General features: G+C 45.2%; 1 protein-coding gene across 1 annotated transcript in view; it reads left to right on the top strand.

Moving 5' to 3' along the window:
* The window catches only part of SNRNP200 (small nuclear ribonucleoprotein U5 subunit 200), a 118558-nt gene extending 101114 nt beyond the window's left edge, over positions 1-17444 (top strand). Inside the window, exons 31-45 of the mRNA XM_073559532.1 lie at positions 7666-7893; positions 8059-8250; positions 9530-9708; positions 9795-9946; positions 11985-12093; positions 12181-12289; positions 14502-14691; positions 14787-14951; positions 15041-15162; positions 15259-15402; positions 15484-15660; positions 15744-15904; positions 16299-16380; positions 16540-16632; positions 17076-17444. Coding sequence (XP_073415633.1) covers positions 7666-7893; positions 8059-8250; positions 9530-9708; positions 9795-9946; positions 11985-12093; positions 12181-12289; positions 14502-14691; positions 14787-14951; positions 15041-15162; positions 15259-15402; positions 15484-15660; positions 15744-15904; positions 16299-16380; positions 16540-16632; positions 17076-17219 — 2247 coding nt within the window. The 3' untranslated portion in view covers positions 17220-17444. The remainder of the gene's footprint in view (positions 1-7665; positions 7894-8058; positions 8251-9529; positions 9709-9794; positions 9947-11984; positions 12094-12180; positions 12290-14501; positions 14692-14786; positions 14952-15040; positions 15163-15258; positions 15403-15483; positions 15661-15743; positions 15905-16298; positions 16381-16539; positions 16633-17075) is intronic.
* Positions 17445-26387: the final 8943 nt, after the last annotated feature.

Here is a 26387-nt window from a genome sequence, read left to right as displayed (position 1 = left end):
AGTTTTAAAATCGTGAGCAATACCATTTGCAGACCGTGATTCCGTGTATATATTAGCCCATCTGTTCTTGGTCAAAGTACATGCAGTAGACAGAGCCTGGAGTTCTGCTTCTTGTGCTGACTATGAGGGCGGGAGTGCAGCTGCGTGCACTACAGTGTCCTCTGTGGTAACAGCATATCCTGTGTGGAATCTACCAAACTTATCAGCATATCTTGAACCACCCGTGTATAACACCAGATCAGGATTTGGGAGTGGATTCTCACTGACATTTGGTGGAGTACTTGTTTTTTTTAGTTAGAAATTGGGAATAATCATGTTGGAGATTATTCTCATCATTGCCATTTTTCTTGGGGATCGGCAGTAAAGTAGCGGGGTTGATTGTAGCATAGTGCTACAACTTGATATAGTCAGGTAAAAGGAGTAAATACTGCAGCCGTAAATGTTGTTGCATAGTCAAATGTCTTGGTTGTTGAAGTGTCAGTATTGCCGTGTCCGTGTGTATGGCATATACTATGAAGATGACATATTTTAAATGTTGAAATAAAGAAGAAATTTTTACACGCAGCTGGAACTAATTGCTCTTTAGTATTGCTACAATATCATGCGGGGCAAAAATGTGTTTCATGTCCAAGAATTATGTCTGCAGTCCTGTCAAGCAACGAGTGAGTGGCGTGAATTGCCCTTATGCAATTTGGTGATGCTCGGGCCACTGGGTCGAAGCGGGTCGAATAATAGCCCACTGGTTGTTGCCTATTACCATATGATTGTGTAAATACCCCTGCTGCTTGTCTTTTATTCTCAGATATATACAAATGGAACGGTCGAGTATAGTCCGGGATGCCCAAGGCAGGGGCGGAAGCAATTAAGCCGCTTTAACTCAGAGAAAGCGCGATGGAGACTTTCCATATAAACCGGTGATCTTTCCTTATAGTTCATTATACATAGTTCAATATATATATATATTTCAAGGCGTTGTAAAGGGGTTGTATTATGCGGGATACATCCGGTATCTACTGACAATAATAAGTACATAGTTCAAGAAAACGTTGAAGTTCAGTTTCATCTTTTGTGAAAGGAAGGGAGCTGATAGCTATTTTTCTTTCTTCTGTGAGGTGTTTGATACCTTGAAGGAGAGAGAGACTTAAGAATATCATTTGACCAAGGTAGAATTGAGGTTTCGAAGTTGAAACCCGACAGTTCAGTGCTGCCAGATGTTTGAGGAGGCTAACAGTGGCAGCAATGGCTTCTTGCTCCGTCTGTGCACACAACAAAAGATCATCTACATATTGAAGCAGCGTGACCTGGGGGTGATCTTACTGCCAGGGCAAGAGACATTTGTTCATATTTTTTACAAACTGATTTGGATTGTTTTGGGTTTCTTGTGGCATAACTGTCCATATTAACGGTCGTCCCTGATAAGTGAATGCAAATAGAAACTGGCAATCTGGGTGTAGCGGAATATTAAAAAAGACATTGGCAAGGTTGATAATTGTAAACTAAGCAGCATCCTGGGGTATTTAAGACAAAAGAGTATGTGGATTAGGCACCGTTGGAGTATCCAGAACAGTAGCTGCATTAATTGCCAGTAGATCTTATACCAGCTGGTACATAGGGGGCTGGCCAGGCGGGGTCTTTTTCTTAACGGGAAACAAGGGCGTATTATATGGAGAAACACAGGGTACCAGAGTATCATTATAATGTAACGTTTGTATTTGCTCCTGGAGGCCCCGCTTCTGATCATATTTTAAAAAGTATAAATAGACTTTGGGAAAAGGGGCACCAGGTTTGAGGAATACTTTTATTGTGTTTTACAGACATTTTTCCTATATCATTTGGTCCTTTTGATTAAAATTTAGATAGTATCTTTGAGAGATATAGGGTGAATCGTTGATTTTCAGTCAATATTGGGGGTGGATCTGGGCCTATCAGGGCCATCATAACCGTAGGAAGGGCATGCAAAATACAAATTTTTTCATTGTTTTCATCTGAATAGGGGTTATATAACATACGAACCATCTGATCATCATTTTAAAATTGTATTCTGGAGCTGAACTGCGATAATCTGCTTTTAGCAAATTTGTTGGACATATGGGAGAGATTACGAATTGAGCAGTAACCTTGGGGAAGGGTCCCACAGAGATGGGTTTTCTAAAACTATATTTATTGGGTTTGCCATTTATTTCGATTAAAACAACGGGGGTATGACAATCTTTTTGTAAGTGATCAAGTCGGCCACAGCGCCAGTATTGTAGATGAGGATTGGCGTGGCGGAGCTGGGGAGTAAGGTTCCCAGTCATAGGATTGGGAGAGATATTGGAATAGGGAGTTGAATGTGTATGGCTGGAACGCGGGAGCTGAGTTTGCCGTGTGCCACTGATAAGGAAGAACTATGTGCCTGCAGCTGAGGTTGGGGCTGAGATTGAAGGGGGAAGCGGTGGTGGGATGGGGAGTTGGAGCAGCTGCTAGTTTGCTTTTTTTTTTTTTTTTTTTTTTTTTTCTTGATACAGAGCGAGCTAGATTCTTTTGAAATTTTTTTTTTTTTTAATGTATTGTTTGGGGGTTTTTTGGCACGTGGCATATTATTCTGTTATTTTCTTATACCATAGTTATTTTTTTTTTTACACCACAGTTATTTTCTTGTATCATAGTTATTGTCTTGCACCACAGAACATCCAGCCTTTACCATAATAATAGATAATTTTTCCTTCTGCAATATAGCAGTAATAGAAATAATTAGAATTCATTTCCTCTGTTTTTCTTAATATCTTCGTTACATAATTCATGTGCCAAGCCATGAAATTCTTCTTTTTCTTCTACGGATTTTTACTTTTAGAGCTAAATATTCTTATTTCAGTTGTGCATAGTATTGGAGCGGTCGTTACAGTTTGTTCTATTGGGTCTATCCTCCTCTGGGACACCCAAAATTCAATGCGGTACTTAGTGAAAGGAGGAGGGCGTCTCAGACTATCCCTCTGGACACCTCTGGATATATATATATAATATATTACCTGAGTTATGTACCCTACTCAATTTTTGATTATCTTACCACGCTTGATTCTAACAGTGATCAGGATTTTGGGATATTTTGATTATAAAGAGAGTCATAATCATTGGTTAATCCGGGGTGTCCGTCCCTTATGAGGTACGGTTCGAACATTGGGCCCCCAACGGGATTGCACCTCTATATGATTCCACCCAAGAATCATCCCACCATCAAGGACAAACCTCAGATCCTCTTTGTAGCAACAGACACAGGAAAACCACACCAACGGTCAGTCTGAACAGTATGACTGCCAACTTACCGTGATTGTCGTAGGGGATGATCAGTCCCAATATTCCAGCACCTGTGTCCGGTCCGAGGGTCCTTTGTCTTGTTATCCTCCGGGGGCAGAGACGTCCCTATTCGGGGACCCCACGTTGGGTGCCAGCTGTTGAGGGAGGGCTAAATTAACCCTATTATTAAAACCCTTCTTTTCGTGGTGCAAGGATCATGGTCGATCCCCTCTGGTATATTTCCATTCTGGCCATATTGGAATTCCTTCAATCCGGATTAAAATCAGGCCTCGCGCTTGGCTCTCTCAAGGGCCAAATTTCAGCCTTGTCAGTGCTATTCCAACGCAAAATTGCCACCAAAATTCAGGTCAAGACGTTCATTCAGGGAGACTCCCATGTGGCGCCTCCTTATAGAAGGCCATTAGAATCATGGGTCCTTAACCTGGTTTTTGAGGCCTTACAGGAGGCTCCTTTCGAACCGCTGCAGGGCGTGCCACTGACCGTTCTCTCTTGGAAGGTGGTCCCTCTAGTGGCAATTACGTCAATTAGACTAGTTTCGGAATTGGCGGCCCTGTCCTACCGTCCTCCGTTCCTGAATCTTCATCAGGACAAGGCAGTTCTCAGGATGTCCCCGTCCTTCCTGCCCAAAGTCGTCTCCTCGTTCCATCTCAATGAGGAAATTGTTTTGCCTTTTTGTCCGGCACCAATCCATCGCATTGAGAAGGCCCTCCATACCCTGAATGTGGTTAGGTATCTGAGACGATATATCTCACGGACGGCTCCCTTCCGCAAGACAGATGCCCTGTTCATGCTTCCAGAAGCGCAGAAGAAGGGTCTAGCCGCTTCAAAAGCAACGCTAGCCAGGTGGATTCGCTTGGCGATTCAGGAATCTTACCGTGTCAGGAACGCACCTGTCCCAGCAGGGATTAAGGCGCACTCTACCCGCTCAGTGGGTGCCTCTTGGGCCATTCGGCCCCAGGCGTCGGCACAACAGGTCTGCAAGGCTGCGACTTGGTCCAGTCCGCATACTTTTACAAGACATTACCAAATTCATTCTCAGGCCTCTGCGGATGCAGCTCTCGGCAGACGCAGCCTGCAATCGCCGTTGACTCAGTGGTACATGGGGTATTATTAGCAAATGTATGCTCCCCACCCAGGGACTGCTTTAGGACGTCCCTCTGTGTCCCCCAATGAGGCGTTGGAGAAATAGGGATTTTTGTGTACTCACCGTAAAATCCTTTTCTCCGAGCCAATCATTGGGGGACACAGCACCCACCCTGTTTAGCCTATTGGCTCACTGTAGCATTCTTAGGTTTTGACATAGTTATGGTTATTGTTGACTGTTTATGCTCCTACTGCTTTTTTTCACCGAACTGGAGAAATCTCAGCCAACGAGAGGGTGTATACTGCAGGGGAGGAGCTAACTTTTTTTCTGGTTTACTTAGTGTCCTCCTAGTGGCCAGCAGCATAACACCCACTGTGTCCCCCAATGATTGGCTCGGAGAAAAGGATTTTACGGTGAGTACACAAAAATCCCTATTTTTTGAGCATAGTGTCAGCCTCCTAGTGGCAGCAGCATACACCCATGGTTTCCTTTATCTCACAATGAAGCGATAGAGAAATTGCTTTTTTTGGCCACTTCAGGGTTTATTTGTTGCAAACTTCTTATTTTTCTTTTTTTTAACCACTAAAATAATGAAATAAACCTGGACATCTTGGGTATTATCAGCAAAATAATTTCAGGAGGTCACCATAAAAACAATTCCCAATAAACGTCAGAATTGCAGTTTTTCACAATTTCTACCCACTTGTTTTTTTCCCCTTTCTCCAGTACATTATTTGGTAAAATGAATGGTGTCATTCAAAAGTAGAAACTTGTCCCACAAAAAACTAGTACTCATATGTCTATGTGGACAGAAAAATAAGAGTTATAGCTCTGGGAAGCTGAGGAGGAAAAAACGAAACCGCAAGAACGTAAATTGGGCCGTCATGAAGGGGGATTAACGGGGTTTTCAGAAAAGTCTTCTCCCCAGGTGCAGTTTGTGGTCTAAAAACACACACTACTTATCTGATCCTCCCCGGGTCCAGCATTGAGTCTCCACCGCTGCCTCCTGAGTCTTTTGTTGGCTGCTACGCTCATGTTATGACAACAGCACTGCAGTCAATCCCTCAGCATGAGCCGCTGAAGTAACGTTGACAGTTCTGCAGCCAATCCGTGAGATAATCACTGCACACAATAACAGACGGCGGCGGGAGACGCTGGACCCAGGGAGAGTGAATAAAGAGAGTTGATTTTCTGAAAACCCTTTAACCCGTTGTTGTATCTATTTATAGGGTAATTTTTCGCCTTTAAAGGTTATTTCTGATTCCTGGGGGACAAACCTCTGGAGCCACCAGCAGTCTTGAGAATTAAGGGATCACAGTGATGTTTTAGGGTTGTGTCCCCCATAATGACAGAAAGGACCGCTGCTGTCGGGTGGTGGCAGTAAGCCCTCTCCTGTAAATGTGTCTCTGGATCTGTTCACACTGAGTAGCCATGTGCTTCTGACCTGCCATTTAGGACTTTTGTATAAATGCTATTTGGAGGTTCCACAAACCTTTTTAATATTTGCAGATTCCCCTGTATTCCTACTTTGCAGCATTGTGATAAGTTTGATCATATTCTGACTTTTGTGTTTGTTTTTTTCACGTACTTTTAGTAATTGTCTGCACGTTCTTTCAGAAACTTATCCATCTTCCCACATCCCAGGGTATTTGCCTCCCCCTAATGAGGCTTCCATCTCCCTTTATATTCTCTCTTCGCTATTTGCTAATGTCGGATGTTTCTAAGAAAACTGAAAAGTTTTTATTTTTTCCAGTAATTAGACTTCTTGTATGTGTTTGGTACTCTGGTGATATCTCCACACATTTAATGTCCTTCCACCCACACTCGCTCTCAGAAGGCTGCATTATCCCATTACATCTCTTTTGTGCATTCATTAGCTGTAGCTGTCAGCTGTTGGATAAGATTCATTTATGGAAATCTATGCTAATAACCCATCTCTTCACTTCCATGAATGCTTCCAGCTCCTGCATATTTCTATGTATATTAGACTGCTGAATATGTACACAGTCAGTCTCTGTATCTGCGATGAGGCATAGGACATAGGCCTGGATCAATGTCTGGGTCAGCCTAAAACCTTGGCCATCCTTTCTTTTTGCATATGCCAACTTAGCAATAAAGCTTTAAAGGGAACCTGTCCCTTGTTTTTTCATGTCTAAACTAAGACTATCCCCTTAATCAGCACCTGTGCTGCATTCCTTAAAGGGGTATATAGCCTCCTGACTCCCCCTGTATACCCTCCAAAAACCTTTTGAAATTCATCTGCTCTCTTGTGTAAATCCTGACAGTTCGGTCTGATAGGTGTCCTTTCTGCGGCGTCTATCCCTTATACTGGCTGCTGATCGCTGTCCTCATGCGCTGATTGAATTGGATTACGTCTCCTGTGTCATCCACATAACTGGGCAAAATCTTATCAGAAGCATGCTCAGGCGTTGTAGGGAGGTCATACAGGCACGTGGAGGTCACACACAATACTGAGCATCATTTTGACTCGTTTTAAGGACATTACATTCCACTTTAATTTTGTTTGCAACTCCAAATCCAGGCCTCCATTGGTTAATAAATTTGATTTCCATTGATGATTTTTGTGTGATTTTGTTGTCAGCACATTCAACTTTGTACAGAACAAAGTATTCAATGAGAATATTTCATTCATTCTGATCTAGGATGTGTTATTTGAGTGTTCCCTTTATTTTTTTGAGCAGTATATAACAAGGGAATAGAGAAAGGGGTTGACAAGGTGAAATTGCTAATTTATAAGGTTATTCCTATGTCTGCAAGTCAGAGTTGGGAATACCTGGAACTTTCACCTGTCCCCAGAAAAGGGGTTCCCAATCCTGCTGGTGAAGTAGCCGCCTCACCCATGCATCCAGGCAGAGAATCAATGATAACTTGATGCATGTGTATGTAGCTTTCACCATCCACATAAACCAAGCTCACATGCTCAGCAGTTTCCGTCTCCCCCATAGCAATGAATGGGGAGGATGAAGCACATGTGCAGCCACCCCTCCGTACATTCTCCACCTGGATTTAGCTTCTTTCTGGAGATTGATGATTGTCTCAGAAGTGGGACCTGCATTTACCAGACGTTTATGGGATATCACTTTATTATGCCATAAATATTTAATATCCATCTAGGTAGAAAAAATGACAATGAAATATGTACTAATCTCCCGACATAGTTTATGCATGCAATGTTGTTCTTATAGGTCCCCTTATGAAATATTTTCCTATATGAGAATATGCATGCAGATTTTTGACCTGTTTTAATCCGCTGATTTTCGGTGTAGGTGTTTATGGATTGGTTTGAGAAGTTCCAAGACAGATTATATAAGAAGGTCGTCTTACTGACTGGTGAGACCAGCACCGATCTGAAGTTACTTGGGAAAGGAAACATTATCATCAGCACACCAGAGAAGTGGGACATCTTATCTAGACGCTGGAAGCAGCGGAAAAATGTGCAAAACGTCAGTCTCTTCGTTGTAGATGAGACTCATCTGATCGGTGGAGCCAACGGGGTGAGATGATCTTTGTTAATCTGATGATTTTTTCATTCCACTGTACATTTTCCAATGCCAAGATGACTTTTCTGTCAATCAGTGTAACGTTGTATGATCATACAGAAAACTTCCATTTTGGTTTTAATTGGTGAATGTAAGACATCGCCTCTTTCTTGCCCACAGCCGGTGTTAGAGGTGATCTGCTCCCGTATGCGCTACATCTCCTCCCAGATCGAAAGGCCGATCCGCATAGTGGCGCTCAGCTCCTCTCTATCCAATGCCAAGGATGTGGCACACTGGCTCGGCTGCAGTACTACATCCACTTTTAATTTCCATCCTAACGTGCGGCCGGTACCCCTGGAGCTTCACATACAGGTAAGATTTGTGTATGTAGAATCGCCAGTATTTCCATTCCTGGGAATATTTCAGGTGCCTCTTGTCCGTCATTAGAAAAGGGACACTAGGGGTATGTGCGCAAGAGGTCTTTTCCGACAGATTCAGCTGTGGACAAAGCCTGAACTAGTTATCAGAAAGCACTCAAAAGAATGATCAAATCATTTCTGTGTAAAGAATGACTTGCCTGCGTATGTTCAGTCTGTGGAACTTCTTTTAAAGGGAGCCTGTCACTGGGAAAAAATGCTGTTTATCTGCACGTTAATAGCGTTATGCTGTCTGGTGCCTGCACGTAGCTGAATATTGTGGAGAGAAAATGAACGGGAGTGGCATTGGTTCAGTCACCGGCGGCTGTAATCGTCCCCAGGCCCTGTCAGCCAGCCTTAATGCTGGGGGCACGATTTCAGCTTCTGCTCTATATTCTCAGAATGGGGACTGAACATGAGATGACAAAGCCCCCATGACTGAAACCCGAGCGCTGTGGGAGGTTGGAATAAACTTCATTTTCTGCCTGCAGCATTCGGCTAAGTGCAGACACCGGGCAGCATAATAATGCTATTAACCTGCAGAGTAACCCTATATCTGCAGGTTAGTAGTGTTTTTCCTGGTGACAGGTTCCCTTAACAGCTTCTGGATTCTAAAACCACCATGAGGTTAAAAGAAGTGACCTGTCAATTCTCATGTCATGACAGTGACCTGTCATTTTCTGCTCAGAAGACTTTGTACTTATCAATGCAAGGCAATAGGAAATCTCTGAAGACTTTCACTATAGTTTGTGCTTGAAAAATGGCTAATGTTTAGTTCATTATTCAATGGAGTGAAAATAAACAGAAATTGACATCACAAAGAAACGCCAAGTTGCCAAAACAGCCAAAAAACGACCAAAAAAATGACACGCAAGACTCAACAGGAAAAATGTTTGCTAAAACGTCTCCTGCTTGAAAAACTCTGCAGGTTCACCTGGCTTTCAGACGTCATGCGCACATCACCTTTTAAGTAGAAAATGCGCCAAACTTTGAAAAAAGTATAGTGTAACAGTGGTAACAGCTTGCAGATGTATTACATGGAGATATGCTAAAGCTACGGCCTCCTGTTTGTATAGTGAACTGTTAGTAGTGGTTGTCTGTGCTATTACCATGAGAAAAGCTCAAAAACTGAGGACGTACTGTTATATAACAATATGCTGAATCAGAACGTGTTCTTTTTTTTTTTTTTTTTTTTAATGCATGTGTCCACTAATGACCCTGTATCTACCTCTTAGGGTTTCAACATCAGTCACACACAAACCAGACTCCTGTCCATGGCAAAGCCAGTGTACCACGCCATCGTGAAGCACTCTCCTAAAAAGCCCATCATTGTCTTTGTGCCATCTCGGAAGCAGACACGACTCACAGCCATTGACATACTTACCACGTGCGCCTCTGATGTCCAACGGCAAAGGTAGGGTTCACACAAGCAGTCTTTACTGAGAAACCACTGCATATACCATACACATCATTGATGCGGCCTCTTGTGTTTTTTTTTAGGTTCCTTCACTGCACAGAGAAGGACCTGGCTCCATACCTGGAGAAACTGGGTGACAGCACGCTGAAGGAGACCTTGCTGAATGGTGTGGGGTATCTGCACGAGGGGCTGTCGTCTTTAGAGAGGCGCATTGTAGAACAGCTCTTTAATTCCGGTAATCTATCTATAGAATCATAGAATCGTAGAGTTGGAAGGGACCTCCTGGGCCATCTGGTCCAACCCCCTGCTCAAAGCAGGATTCGCTAAATCATCCCAGTCAGATGTCTGTCCAGCCTCTGTTTGAAGACTTCCATCCTATCCTGTAATCTCTCTGAGTTTTCTCTTCGCTAGCAGTATTTTCTTAATTCTTTTTCTTTCTTTTGCCATTGTATTTTTTTCTTCCCTTTGTGTTGAAACAAAGGTTAATCATGGTATAACTTTTACAACTTTCTTGATTCCTCCACATCTTCAATATCTCTGCTTGCTATCATTCAACAGGAACCTTCATAGTTTACTTTCGGAGGCTAAAAATATGAAGGTTCCTGTTAAATGACAGCAAGCAGAGCTATTGAAAATGGCAAAGAATCAATACCATAAAAGCATTAAGTAATAGCTTTTATTTTGCAGAACTGGCAGTATCTCCAAGGAGGTTGTTCCAATTTATTACATGGATAAAATTGCTGGTAAAAATAAAAACAAGCACCTTCCATTTTTCACTTATTAAAAATCCTCTTCTTTCTCAAGAATGGAGGGATTTTTTAATTCTATTTACTGCTCGTTGCTTAGATTACCGGCCACGTCTGCAGACTATCAGTGGTATTTGCTGCACCAAAAACGTGTCTCTTAGCAGGAAAAATGCAGCAGTATAATATGATACAGGAAAGATGTATATCTTTGTACCGTGTTAGCCACTAGATAGAAGAATATTTAGAATTGAGAGTCCTCAGTGGTTGATACCTTTTGCCTGATGAAGAGACCTGAGTAGTCTCGAAAGCTTACAATTTGTTGCCATTAAAAGGCAGTAAAATATGTACATTTTTGCTGCTTTTTTACTTGGGTTTTTTGCTTTCGTTGGTATAGGTGAAAAACACTGAAAGAATTGACATGATCCAGTACTGAAATTGCTTCAAATCTGCAGTGAAAAAAATAAGCAGCGTTTGCATGAGATTTCAAGAATCTTATTCACATTCAGATACTAGGAAATGCTTCGTTTTTTGCGACGAAAATATGCAGAAAATACAGAGAACCTGCCATCAGGATCCGTCATGTTAAACTAAAAGCATAAAGGAGCTGTCCTACTGGTTTAATAGTTACCTCCACTGTAAAAATTTGCATCCTGGTTGTTCTTTAATTACCATTTGAAGTTTGTGTGCAATAAGCTGTTCATGCATCAGGGTGGGCCTGTAGGTAGGGTCTTCGGCTCTGCACCAGACCTTCCATGGACTCTGGTTTCCGTATCTTGTATTATTTTAAATTTCGTGGAGAGACTTGCTCACATTCACCTTGAAGTGAACTTCAAGAAAATGGCGCATAGATTTATATCTCCACTCAATGACCAGCTGAAATCTCAACCTGAGCATGTGCCGTCCCGGCAACACTTTGCTATAGACCGCCGAGAGGTCAATTTACGCTTTCACGGGCACAGCACTATTTTACTGAAGCCGGAGTAATAAGACACTGACATCAGAAGCAGCTGAGGGGTCCGGAGCTAAGACCCTTCCCACAGGTCCACCCCAATGCACACACAATTTATTGCATACAAACTTCAAAAGATAATTAAAGAACAACCAGGCTGCAGATTTTTATGGTGAAGGTACCGATTAAACTAGTAGGACATGTCCATACCTTCACTTTAGCCTGATCCTGATGACAGGTTTCCTTTAACGTACTGTTGCCGGACTGCTGTGTCTGGCCATTTTCAGTGCCCCCTGCTCTCCTCTGATATTGCCTGATATAGCATAGGAGAGCACACAGCTTGGATCAGCAGTGCAGCCATGCTACTGGTACGACCTGTTAATCATCACCTTTCCCTGACGAGCCCAAACCTTGTAGGCCAGGAAGCCGTGTGGTCCTGAAGATTAAATGTGAGACGACCCCTTTTAAGAACAACCTAGTAATGTTGTATCTTTCACCTTATTTCTTTCTTCCTGTACCATAAGTGCTGTTCGTGCTTTCTGCATGTATTCAATAATAATCTATCTTGTCTACACCAGGGGCGGTGCAGGTGATCGTATCTTCTCGCAGCCTTTGCTGGGGTCTGAACATTTCTGCTCACCTGGTTATTATCATGGACACCCAATATTACAATGGAAAGATTCATGCGTACGTATGACTCGTTGTGTAAATGTGATGGTGATATCTTTCATTATCTTTTGCCTTCTAATAAAATATAATATTTTTTATTATCAGATACGTGGATTATCCTATTTACGATGTTCTACAAATGGTGGGATATGCGAACCGGCCTTTACAAGATGATGAAGGACGATGCGTCATTATGTGTCAAGGATCAAAGAAGGTGAGAAGCCACATGTTTGACTGTCATGTCCTTTTTATTTATTGATTAATGGCAATTTTTGCTTGTTTTCTAACATACTTTGCACCTCAATGCAAGATTTCGGCTTGCTGTCAGTGAATGGCAATATACTAGAGAGTATGCTGAAGCTGAAAGCCTTAGAGAACAGATCGATCATGTTAAACGAAAGGTATGGTCATAATGGCGCAGTCATACTGATTTAATAGATAAAGTGCAGAAACCTGCAGCCTGGTTTTTCTTAAAATCATCATTAGAAGTTTCGGATTCCTAAACTCTTCGTCCGTCATTTCTGATACATGGAGCACGGCTGCAGCCCTGTTCTATATATCAGAGGCGATGGGACAAGTGCAGCTTCTAGTCTCCCATGGAGACTATCGAAGCAAGTAAAAAGTAAAAAAAATTTTGAAAAATATTTTTAAAAAACAAATCTAAAAGTTCAAAACGCCCCCCTTTCGCCCCATTTAAAATAAAACAATAAATTAAATATACACATATTTGGTATCTAAATCCTAATGGCCTCCTCTCTACAAAGAAAGGTGACCAAAAAAAAAAGCACAAGATCCACACAATTATCAATAAAAAAAATAACAATTTTATTAAATATACAATATAACCAGGTATTTCTATGGCTAAAGGACATCATTAAACACACAATATGTTTCTTGGTTAAAAAACTATGAATAACAACTGAATCATAAATTGGATATTGTACCAATAAAAACAGAGTCCAATATAATGCCAATTATATAGTAATTAGTATCATAATATATTAAAGTGCCTATTATGGAGCTGAGCTGCCACCTAAATATCCTCCACCATAATATCTATTCAATTAGGAGATGGAATACCCAGCAATTCAGAACAAAAGAAATGCAAGCACCATATTGAATGAAGGCTATGGACGCTAAGCAAAATAATCAATGATCCAGATAGTCGTTATATAAAAAAATCCACAGTAACTTACAAAAAGTGCGATGTCCAGTCTGCATTCCTCCACGCCGACGCGTGTTTCGTCCCACACTTCCTCAGGGGGCGTATATAGCACAAAGTTATTGTGGATCATATGTAGTGTGATTACATATTTTGTATCGTCTAGTTCAGAATCGCCCGATCTATCCATATATAGAAAGAATTAATCGAATCGGTAAACGGCGTAGCGAGGAAAAAATCGAAACGCCAGAATTAAGTTTTTTTTTTTTGGTCGCTGCAACATTGCAATAACGGGCGATCAAAATAACATATCTGCACCAAAATGGTATCAATTGAAACGTCAGATCAGCATGCAAAAGATAAGCCCTCAGCCAGCCCTAGATCCTGAAAAATGGAGATGCTACAGGTCTTGGGAAATCTCAACTTTTTTTTTTTTTTTTTTTTTTTTTCTTAATACAACCTTTGGAATTTTTTTCACCACTTAGATTAAAAAAAAAAAAGAACCTAGACATGTTTGGTGTCTATGAACTCGTAATGACCTGGAGAATCATAATGGCAAGTCAGTTTTAGCGTTTAGTGAACCTAGCAAAAAAGCCAAACAAAAAACACAAGTGTGGGATTGCACTTTTTGCAGTTTCACCACACTTGACATGACATGGTAAAACCAGTGGTGTCGTTCAAAAGTACATCTTGTCCTGCAAAAAACAAGCCCTCACATGGCCATATTGATGGAAAATTAAAAAAGGTATGGCTCTGGGAAGAACGGGAGCAAAAAATGAAAATGCAAAACCAAAAAATACGCCTGGTCATTAAGGGGTTAAATGAAGAGGAAGATTCAAACACCAGAGGCAGTGGAGGGGCCGCAGCAGAGCTGAAGACCCTACCCAGTCCCACCCAGAGCCAAAACATCTCATGATTTACCAATAACCAGGCTGCAGATTTCTACACTGAATGTATATATTAGATCAGTATCACCTTACCATTATGCCCATACCTTTAGTTTAACATAGATGATCCTGATGACAGGTTCTCTTTAACTTGCTGTGTCCATCTGATGAGCCTAACAACTGTGTGTTCAGGACTATGGGTGTAAATTAAAGGTTTCTATTCATATTCACTGATAAATTACATCTCCCCCCTGGTGAGGAAATGAAAAGTCACAGAACGTTAATTTCCACATTTCATAGCAAACCAAAAGTGCAAGATAATAATCAGTCCGCATACTGTAGTTGGTCACCCCTTTTTGGTTTTTACCAACTTGTAGGACTTTTTCAAGAAATTCCTCTACGAGCCTCTGCCAGTTGAATCTCACCTGGATCACTGCTTACATGACCATTTCAATGCCGAAATTGTCACCAAGACCGTAGAAAACAAACAAGACGCGGTGGACTACCTGACCTGGACATTCCTGTACCGGCGAATGACGCAGAATCCGAATTACTACAACTTGCAGGGTGAGGACAGGCAATGTGTCGCTGATTTGTTTGTCTTTCTCCTCTTATGAGCTTCCATGTAGAAGTAAGTTCATTCACTTGTGCACTGGTTTCAGGTGTATCTCACAGACATCTGTCGGACCATCTGTCCGAACTGGTTGAACAGACGCTCAGCGACCTGGAGCAGTCCAAGTGTATCAGCATTGAAGATGAAATGGATGTTGCTCCTCTTAATCTGGGCATGATCGCTGCCTATTACTACATCAACTACACCACAATAGGTGATAAAAACCCCCTCACTACGTCTGTATTTCCATGAATCTTTTATCACTACACCCCCATCTTATTCTTTTCTGGTTTTCTTTTTTAGAACTCTTTAGCATGTCCTTGAATGCCAAGACCAAGGTGAGGGGATTAATTGAAATCATCTCCAGTGCAGCCGAGTACGAGAGCATACCTATCCGCCATCGTGAAGATAACTTGCTGCGCCAGGTGAGGGTTGAGCAGGATAAGTGGCATATGCAAGTAATAGAAAATGAGACTGAATTGGTTATTACAATACTTGTCTCTTTTCTTTGCTTTCTTTAGCTGGCACAGAAAGTCCCTCACAAGCTGACAACTCCCAGGTTCAATGACCCACATGTGAAGACCAACCTGCTCCTTCAGGCTCACCTCTCCCGAATGCAGCTGAGCGCAGAACTTCAGTCAGACACAGAGGAAATTCTTAGTAAGGTGAGAAATGAGGCACAATGAATGCTCGTTAAGTCATCACAGAATGACACCATTTAATGTCGTAACCTGTCTCTTCCCCAGGCGATCCGGCTCATCCAGGCATGTGTAGATGTGCTCTCCAGTAACGGTTGGCTTAGCCCAGCTCTCGCTGCCATGGAACTGGCACAAATGGTCACCCAGGCCATGTGGTCGAAGGACAGCTATCTGAAACAGCTGCCACACTTTACTTCTGAGCATATCAAGAGATGTACCGATAAGGTAAGTGTAACACTGGCAGACTTCTACCACAGTGTGCGGCATTCTGGGCACGCCGCTCACCGCCTGTTTCTCTTCCCATTCAGGGAGTGGAGAGTGTCTTTGATATCATGGAGATGGAGGACGAGGATCGTACAGAGCTGCTACAACTCTCTGATGGCCAGATGACTGATGTAGCCAGGTTCTGTAACCGCTATCCCAATATTGAACTCTCTTATGAGGTGGCAGAGAAGGAATCTATTAGGAGGTGAGGACTGGTAATGCAACTATATGTTGGGGTAACATGAAGGAGTAATCCGAAATATGTAGTGTTACAGGTCACATGGGGTGGATATCTGTGTATGTTTTAATTGCATAAAATTATTTTCTGATGATTGTGTGTGTGTTGGTAATGGTTCAATTCTATGAAGCTATTGTCCTTGTTTGTATAGTATAATGTTGGCTTTTCTATAACACTACCCATAGACATGAGGTTCCCGGTCACTGGAAACTGGGATCAAACAGATTGAATGTCACCGCACTTCTTCCCTCTGATCCTCCTTTCCCGATTAAGTAGACAGTTTTCCTTGTGTCCTAAGCTATTAGCTGACTTTATTAAATCTCTGTAGTTGTGGTCTCATGAAGATGTGATTTTCTTTCAGTGGCGGAGCTGTCGTGGTTCTTGTGCAGCTGGAACGAGAGGAGGAAGTTACAGGACCAGTCATTGCTCCGCTCTTCCCTCAGGTATGTCCTCCTGGCAGAAAGTATCCTGAACATATCAAGAGCCTTTGCAAAAACAATTCTGTGTGTACTACATGAAATCAATTCTTTATTCCTTCTGCATTTTGCTTCATTTAGTTTGTAATCTAGTTTGAATATTTATTTTTATTTATATCTTAACAGAAACGTGAGGAGGGCTGGTGGGTCGTGATTGGAGATGCCAAATCAAACAGCCTGATATCCATCAAGAGACTGACACTTCAGCAGAAGGCCAAGGTAAGTCCCGAATACAGAGCACCCATCCTTTAGAAAAGGAAACTGAATTTCTACCCATGACCTATTTTTCTATCACAGCATATCACATGTGAGTTTGCACCTCATGAGATCACGAGTTGCAACTTATTGCATGGAATACATTTCCTTGGAGCTGCAGCCTAAGAGCATAAAAAATACTCAGATTGGCCGTTGGGTCTCCCTACCCAAGCTTGACAGCTGCATAAAGTTATTTGAAGCTTTCAGTCACAGGTCGGGAGAGCCAACGGCCAGTCCAATCACTGCGTTCCGATTTCGGTCTGACTGTACTCCAAGTCTTGGAAATATGAGGCAGATGTCTGTCTATTGTAAGGATTTTTATTTTTTTGAGAGTAATGCTCAAGTTCGTTTATATGGAAAGTAAATGCTGAAGCACTCACAACATTTTTTTTTTTTTTTTATAATAGGTGAAGTTGGATTTTGTGGCCCCAGCCACAGGGACACACAATTACACCCTTTACTTCATGAGTGACGCTTACATGGGCTGTGATCAGGAATACAAGTTCAGTGTAGACGTTAAGGAGGCCGAAAGTGACAGCGACTCCGATTAAGACATTTCAATGGGAGTGATGTTAGTCTGTGTGTTTTCTTTATTATCTCGGCAATTCAGCAGAAGCAACTGTTCGATTTCTCGTAGACAATGTTATTGTAAATAAAAGCTTTTAAATGTAATTCTCCAGAGCAGCGTGACACAAGTGAATATGTACTGACAGAAGAATCTTTACAAGTGTGTTCTGTTTCTTTACTAGTTTAACAAATACATGTTGTTTTTGTAAGTTGTTCTGTGAAGTGATTTCTATAGTGTAATTGTCAGTTCACGAGAACTTGCAGCACAATGTCTGTCTGCCTCCGGCTCTTTATACATCCAGAGAATCTTAAGAACAGCAACTGTCATCTCCTATCCGGTGCTGTGGAGTCGATATAAAATGGACAGACTCTGAAAATATATAATAAATTGGGTACAGTAGTATAATGCAGGATGTGCTAAATATTTTTTCATAATTTTGGAAAGTTATGAAATGTCTGTTCTGTTCCAGATCTAAGGATCTCGGCTTTTAGTTTAGATGAGTTTATGCTGCACTTTATGTACATGATCAGTAGTGAGGCCGTGCTGAAGTCGGGGAAATTGAGGAGTCTTGAGTCGGAGGTTTGGCTTACCGACTCCACAGCCCTGCCTATCAGTAACGTGAAAATCTGTGTTCACTGAAGAGAGATTTTACCAGGGAGTTGAGCATGAATGATCATTCCAGTAAGAGAAAATAATTTAGATTAGTTTATAGTATTTTTAACTGTCCCTAATCTAGTCCTATCAGCTTCTTAATAGTTATTACTCTGTCGCCTTATTGGGGGACACAGAACCGTGGGTGTTATGCTGCTGTCCACTAGGAGGCGACACTATGCATAATCTGAAAAAGATTAACTTTGGCTCCTCCTCTGCAGTATACACTCCTGGACGGCGTCAGCCTTCTCCAGTTTTTGCTTAGTGTCGCAGGAGGCACACCTAAGATTTTTTTTTTTTTTTACTCTGTCTTTTTCCTGGATTTTTTTCCAAAGGACTACAGATGAAGAAAAGCGGGTCTCCAGCGAGACTCCCGGCATGGCTCCCTCCTCGGTCCCCCATTAGGGGTACCCGGGTGAGGTCGAGGTGGCTATTCCCCATGTCGCTACCTCACCAGTCCCTCGGGTACTGGTTCGAGGTCGAGACCCCCCTCCTTCCTCAGTTCCGTTCGGCTCTGGGTCGAGGTCGAGGTGACGATGAATCCCCCTGACGGTGACAGCAGCACCCTCCCTAATCCCCCTCTGGGGGTATTAGGTTGAGACACCGCAGGTAGGGCCTGTACCAGGCACCAGGGACCCCAGTTGGGCTCCTTTTGGGACCGGGGTAGGTGCAGAGAGGCAAGGCACTTATCAGAGACCGGCCTCCCTGCGCCCCGGTCTCTGCAGCAGCAGTAGCTACATGGCGCCCCAAGGGACCCTCCACAGGGCCCCAGTCACGCGCATGGCCCCACCGCCAGCCTTCCTTTCATTCTGGGGGGTCTGGTTTAAATCCGACCGCCCCCCCCCGGACGATCGCACCGTCCTGGAGCCCTGCTGGGCAGGAGACCTCAAATTTAGGCCGCGGCTTCGGCCTAGCCGAAGTCGCCGCCCCATTCCCGCCCCCCGGATGACGAAAATGACACTGCAGTGTCATAGAAGGGGCGGATCGAGGCAGGAAGGGCGTGCTTTTACATGGTCCAGCGCGCCCTTTTCCAGCTCTCCGCCCCCCTTCCCTCTCCACCTCAGAATCCGTTGGCCATCTTGCTGCACCTGGAAGAAGGCAGCACAGCAGTCTCTGGGGGGTACAGGACGTATCGGCGCTGGACCTAACGGGGAGCACCGGTGGGGTAAGATCACAGCTGGGTCCTTTGTACTCAGCTGTGAATTCCTATAACCTATAGCGCTCTCCTACTCCTTTCCTCTGCGTAGATACCCCTGTAGGGCCTCCACTAATCAGCCTAGGTACTATGTCGGGCTCAAGGAAAAGAACCAGGCAAGACTGTTTTTATGCAGTCTGCACAGCCTGCAAGGCCACTCTCTCCAGCGGCAGCACGTACCCCCACTGCCGGGATTGTACCCAAAAAACAGGATCAGAACCCCAAGAAGCCCCTACCAACGCTTCTGCGACCGCTACTGCGCCGGACTGGGCGACTCAGATGTCGCAGTCTATGACACAGTCTATAGATAACCTGACCTCCACATTACTGCAGGCTCTGCAGGGTCTTGTCTCGGCTATGAACGTTACCCAGCAAAGGGACGTCCGGTCTCATGATCAGGGCGCTTCCGACAGTTCGAGGCGTAAGCAGACCCACAGGTTGCGTTCATCTGCGTCCTCACATAGCAATAGGTCTTCCCCCTCCAGGGAAAGACAGTGGCCTCAGGTCACCGAGGCCGTCCCCTGATAGAGAAGGACAATGCGCATCTCCACAACGATCCAAGACTACGGGAAACCTCCGCTCTAGTTCGCCCGCTAGGGAGCTCCTTAGCGATGTGCAAGACTCAGAGGACATATGTGACTCCAATTCAGGTAACGAAACAGAGAACGCTTTGCTCCCTTGTCCCCCTAGCAATACTGCGATAGTTGAGGATATCGTCTCTTCCATCCTTCGGGTGCTGGACATTTCAGATCCAACCCCGGAAGCACCAGAACACAAGATTTCCTTTGAAAGTGTTCATAAACCATCAAAGGTCTTCCCTAATCACCCGGAATTTCAAAAATCCTTTCTAAGCATTTTTTGCAGCCTGAGAAAAAATTTGCTAATCGCAAGTATTTAGAAGCAAAATACCCCTTTCCACAGAAAGACACCAAGGATTGGACAGATCCGCCTGAAGTGGACCCTCCAGTCTCTAGACTAGCAGCACAAACGCTTCTCTCGCTGCCGGACAGTTCAACCCTCAAGGACACAGCAGACAGACAAGTAGAACGCATGGCTCGTTCAATCTTTGAAGCGGCAGGTGCCTCTCTGGCTCCCACATTTGCTTCAGTTTGGGCAGCCAAGGCCATCATGGCCTGGGCTGATCTATTGCAAAAGGGCCTTCAAGCTTCAAATCCTCAGCTGGCGGTCCAGGCGGTGCAAATTGCAGTAGTGGCAGATAACATGGTCCATGCAGCGTTGGACTCTGCAAGAGGGATAGCGGGAATAGCATCAAACGCCATCACAATCCGGCGTATTCTCTGGCTAAGAGAATGGAAAGCGGATGCATCCTCAAAAAAGTCCCTAACAAATCTCCTGTACTTCAGTGGCCGTCTTTTCGGTGAAAAGCTGGATACAATGATATCCAATGCTACCGGGGGCAAAAGTACTTCCCTCCCTCAACTAAGACCAAAACGCACGTTTAAAAGACGTAATCAACATCGTTTCCGATCCTTTCGGAATTCTTCAGGCTGGTCCGTCTCACGCCCAGCACAAAACCGTAATCGTTCAACCCCACGGGGACAACACACGTGCGGCACAGAGGCCGGAGAGGAACTTGCAGTCAAAGGCAAGCCAGGCAAAACCTAAAGGAGGAAAACCTCAGACTTTTCCCTCATCCTGACTCATGCCCTCTGGAAGACACCCCACTTGTAGGCGGACGACTGCTACTCTTTCAGCAGGTCTGGCTGCCTATTACAGAAGACAAGTGGGTCAAGGAAATAGTGTCTTCAGGATACAAAATCGAGTTTACTACCAGCCCACAGCACAGGTTTTTTCCCTCTGTCCCTCCAAAATCCCCGCTCAACGCTCAGGCCTTCCGTCAAGCGGTTTCTTCCCTCCTGCAAGCAAGAGTCATAGTGCCAGTCCCAGCAGAAGAGCGCTTCCGAGGGTTCTACTCCAACCTGTTCGTGGTGCCCAAGAAGGGAGGCAGCGTCCGACCCATACTAGACCTCAAGCAACTCAACAAGTATGTTCGAGTTCGTCACTTCCGCATGGAATCACTCCGGTCAATCGTTGCGTCTATGGAAAAAGGAGAATATCTCGCCTCCATAGACATACAGGACGCATACCTGCATATACCGATTGCTCCCGCCCATCAGAGGTTTCTCAGATTCGCAATCAACCAAGACCATTACCAGTTTGTGGCCCTCCCGTTCGATCTCGCCACGGCTCCCAGAACATTTACAAAGGTCATGGCAGCTACCATGGACGTTCTGCACTCCAGAGGCATAGTAGTCGTTCCATACCTGGACGACCTTCTCAAGGCCCCCACCCTCAAGGACTGCGAGGTCAACGTCTCGATCACGATCGACACTCTTGAGGCGCTTGGGATGGTTAGTCAATTTACAGAAGTCCTCGACTACCCCGAGTCAGTCTCTAACCTTCCTGGGGATGCTATTCGACACCTCCAAGGGTCTGGTGATCCTCCCCAGGGACAAGGCACTGGCTCTCCGTCTGGGACTTCACACACTCCTCCGCAAGTCCCCCAGATCTCTCCGGTATGCCATGAGAGTACTAGGCAGGATGGCAGCAGCAATGGAGGCGGTACCATTTGCCCAGTTTCACCTCAGACCCCTTCAACTTGCTATCCTCAAGTCCTGGCACAGGAATCCGTTCTCCCTCGACAGGGAGTTCCGGTTATCAGCAAACACCAGGAGGTCCCTGCACTGGTGGCTCAAGCCAACCTCGCTTACAAGGGGAAAATCCTTTCTCTCCGGTCAATGGAAGGTTTTGACCACCGACGCAAGCCTTATGGGTTGGGGCGCGGTGCACCTACATCACAGAGCGCAAGGCAGGTAGTAACCAAGGGAATCGACCATGCCCATCAACATCCTGGAAATTCGGGCCATCTTCCTGGCGTTGAAAGCCTTCCATCACTTGCTAGCAGACTCTCATCAGAGTACAGTCGGACAATGCCACGGCAGTGGCATACGTGAACCATCAAGGCGGCACCCGCAGCATCCAGGCGATGACAGAAGTAACACGTATCCTACAATGGGCGGAGGCTGCAAGGTCGGTACTTTCTGCGGTCCACATTCCTGGTGTGGACAACTGGGAAGCCGACTATCTCAGCCGACAAGGAATGGACTCGGGGGGAGTGGTCTCTCCATCCCGAAGTCTTGTCAGATCTGTCTTCGTTGGGGGACCCCGGACGTGGATCTGATGGCATCCCATCTCAATGCCAAGGTTCCCAATTTCATAGCCAGGACCCGCGATCCGCGGTCGCTCGGAGCAGATGCCCTGGTTCAGGACTGGACCAGTTCCAGCTTCTGTACATTTTTCCACCCCTCCCCCTGATCTCCAGAGTCCTGAGGAAGATCAAACAAGAGGGTGTTCCCACCATTCTGAACGCTCCAGACTGGCCCAGGCGTACATGGTACGCCGACGTTGTGCAACTCACAGCAGACGCTCCCTGGCGTCTCCCCACACGTCCCGACCTCCTGTCACAAGGCCCGTTCTTCCACCAGAACTCAGGGGCTCTCAATTTGACAGCGTGGCCATTGAGACCTGGGTTTTGACCCAAGCAGGTTTTTCACCGGACGTTGTTAAAACCATGATCAGGGCTCGAAAGCCAACTTCAGCCAGGATTTACTATCGTACCTGGAAGGTTTTCTTCACATGGGGCGAATCTCGTGGGCAGACCCCACTTCCCTATTCTCTTCCAAAGGTCCTCAGTTTCCTTCAGTCAGGCCTGGACGCCGGGCTGTCCCTGGGCTCGCTGAAGAGCCAGGTGTTAGCTCTTTCAGTGCTCTTCCAGATGCGTATTGCTAACAAGCCGCAAGTGAAGACTTTTCTCCAAGGGGTTTCCCGATCGGTTCCCCCCTACAGATGTCCGTTGGAGACGTGGGACCTCAACCTGGTCTTGACAGCACTACAGTCACTAGAGTTGAGCGACTTTGGTCGGATCGGGTTTCGTGAAACCCGAATGAAACAAAATAAGTTTCAGATGAAACTCGTCCGACTAGAGCAAAACAAAGTCGGAGTTTCGTCCGAAACCCGACCCCAATGCAAGTCAATGGGAAATAAAAGTCAGACGAAACTCCGACTTTGTTTTGCTCTAGTCGGACGAGTTTCATCTGAAACTTGTCCGACTAGAGCAAAACAAAGTCGGAGTTTCGTCCGAAACCCGACCCCAATGCAAGTCAATGGGAAATAAAAGTCAGACGAAACTCCGACTTTTTTTGCTCTAGTCGGACGAGTTTCATCTGAAACTTATTTTGTTTCATTCGACCAAAGTCGCTCAACTCTAACAGTCACCTTTTGAACCCCTTAGTGTGGTCTCACTCCGCTTTCTATCACAGAAAGTGGTTTTCCTGGTGGCAATCACCTCGCTACGCAGGGTGTCTGAACTTTCAGCTCTTTCCTGCAGACAACCCTTCCTGGTTTTTCATCAGGACAAGGTGGTTCTCCGTACAGTACCATCCTTCCTTCCGAAGGTCGTGTCCAGCTTCCACCTCAATGAGGAAATATCACTACCGTCTCTTTGCCTGGCTCCCATTCATAGGGTAGAGAAGGCTCTGCATACGCTTGACCTTGTCAGGGCATTGCGTATTTACGTGTCTAGGACTGCTCCCTTCTGGAAGTCTGATTCACTTTTCCTTCTTCCAGAAGGCGTTTGCAAGGGCCTACCGGCTTCCAAAGCCACCCTTGCTAGGTGGATCAAGTCCACCATTCAAGAGGCTTACCGCCTCAACAATTCTCCCCTTCCGGCCGGTATCACGGTGCACACTACGCGGGCGGTAGGGGCCTCGGGCCATTCGGCATCAAGCCTCGGCACTTCAAGTGTGTAAGGCAGCCACTTGGACTAGCCTGCACACATTTACAAAACACTACAGAGTGCATACCCAGTCCTCAGCGGATGCAAGCCTGGGTAGACGGGTCCTGCAGGCGGCAGTACCCCAAGTCTAGGGGACTGTCAGCACAATATTCGTCCTCTGCTTCCCACCCAGGGACTGCTTTGGGACGTCCCACGGTTCTGTGTCCCCCAATAAGGCGACAGAGTAAAGGAGATTTTTGTGTACTCACCGTCAAATCTTTCTCTTAGCTTTTAATTGGGGGACACAGCTCCCACCCTGTTGCCCTTGCGGGCCGTTGTTACGGTTGCGTTCTCATATTGTTGTTTGAGCCTGTTTATAGTGGCCTTTTTTACAGGCATGGTTATGTTTCTGGTATATTCCTCCTAATGCTTTTGCACAAAATTGGAGAAGGCTGAAGCCGTCCAGGGGTGTATACTGCAGAGGAGGAGCCAAAGTTAATCTTTTTCAGATTATGCATAGTGTCGCCTCCTAGTGGACAGCAGCATAACACCCACGGTTCTGTGTCCCCCAATTAAAGGCTAAGAGAAAGATTTTACGGTGAGTACACAAAAATCTCCTTTTACTGAATATAGTCAGGGTTAGTGTCATTTTTTTTTTTTTTTTACTGATATCCGTTTAGTAAGTTTATTATTTTTCCTAATTTATATTTCTCCTTCACCTCACACCCTGGGGACACAGGACCATGGGTTTGATGCTACTGCCACTAAGCACAAAAAGATTAGCTCCTCCTCTGCAGTATACACCCCACACACTGGCTCCAGGTGAAAAAATTCATGCTTAGTGTCTGTAGGAGGCACATGGGTCTGGTCTTCAGACCACAATTTTTTTTTTTCTTAATCTTTTTCAAGGATTACAGGGGGAGACTGATACCTTCAAAGTTCCGATCTCCCCAAACCAACAACAGGCGGGAACGTGGAGTGTCGCCTCTACGTCCCACCTCCTGCACCGTTGGTATGCCTGAGCTCCCTTTTAGGGGCGATGGGCCCCTTCAAGACACCGCTCTCTCCCAATACCATCAACAGATGGGAGCATGGAGTGTTGTCTCCATGTACCCCTTTCTGCAGCGAGGCTTATTACAGTCGGACCAACGGCCCTGTCCCATCCTGACGGGGTTAACCTCTAAGTTGTCCAGAGGCACTTATGGAGTCCGTGCGGCCCCACTGCATCACCACTGATAAACAGTGGCGATAGAATGAGGCGGACGGTCCCTCTCCACCTCGTGACCAGCGGGATGGTGGATGCAGGGCTCCCTGCACCGTCCACGCTACAGAAGATGACCTGTAGGCAGGGCAGTCCAGGCCCTGCGCTTCTGCGGCAGTTTCACAACGTGCATCATGGTAAGTGGGGGCCCGGGTCACGATCGGCAGGAGGGCTCCTGTAGCGCACACCCGCTATCCTCCCAGCGCTAAAAATTTAGGCTTCGGCCATTCTAGACCGCAACCCGGAAACTATGCCCACTTGATTGCGTCGTGCCAGTGGCTCTGCCCACGCACTTGGCACTTCTCGCTGAGCCCGAGACTGCCTTCTGGTAATCCCGGTGGCCATTTTTCTCCTACGCCTCATTGGGGGGACACAGGACCATGGGTGTTAATGCTGCTACCACTAGAAGGACACTAAGTGAACATAGAAAAAAATTAACTCCACTGTATACACCTTCCTGCTGGCTGAAATTGATACATTTCTTGCTTAGTGTCTGTAAGAGGCACTTGGGTCTGGTTTCGGACCCCAACGTTTTTATTTTCAATTTTTGTTTTTTATTGTAACTTTTTATTTTTTAATTAACGAAGTTAAGGGGGTGACGGATCCTTTCAAGGGTCCGATCTTCCCTGAACCATCAACAGGCGAGAACACAGAGTATCCCTCCCTGTACCCTCTCCTGCGACGATGGGGTCATGCCAAGGCTCACTTCAGGGGTGACTGTTGTGAATTAATTTTCTGGTTTACCTCTGGTGAGGGTGGTGGAGCTGGCTGTGTTGACAGAAGAGTCGTGAGTTCTCCATCTGGGCTCCCTCTAGTGGTGACAGTAGGTAATGAAGCTGATCTAAATGGCAGAGACCTGCCACCTGAGGAGGAGGACTGTGAGTGGACATCAGAAGTCTCTGACTGGATTTAAGACAGCCGACTCCCTAATTTTGTGCTGGTGATTTTTCCTGCCCTGAGGTTCTGGTTTCCAGTTCTGTTCCTGCCTTCTCAAGCTAAGTGTGCTCTGCTATTTTTTGATTCAAAGAAAATAACTTTTATGGATTAAGCGTGCGCTGCCAGATCATCACTCCTCACAAGTGGTGTGCTTTATACATTTATTCCCAACGCGTTTCAAAGTTAACAACTTCTTCCTCAGGGGATGACATGTATGACCTGCTGCAGTTTGGTTGCGTCGGCGCACCGTCAAAAAGGCGCATGCACCGCCAAACGCATACTGCGCACGGCCTGCGCCCCCTGTGATAAAGAT

Source organism: Dendrobates tinctorius, unplaced genomic scaffold (assembly GCF_039654945.1).
Source record: "Dendrobates tinctorius isolate UK_male_01 unplaced genomic scaffold, ASM3965494v1 ptg000272l, whole genome shotgun sequence".
NCBI classification, from domain to species: Eukaryota; Metazoa; Chordata; class Amphibia; order Anura; family Dendrobatidae; genus Dendrobates; species Dendrobates tinctorius.
Note: the sequence above shows the minus strand (reverse complement) of the source record. Positions and strands in the feature narration are given on the sequence as shown.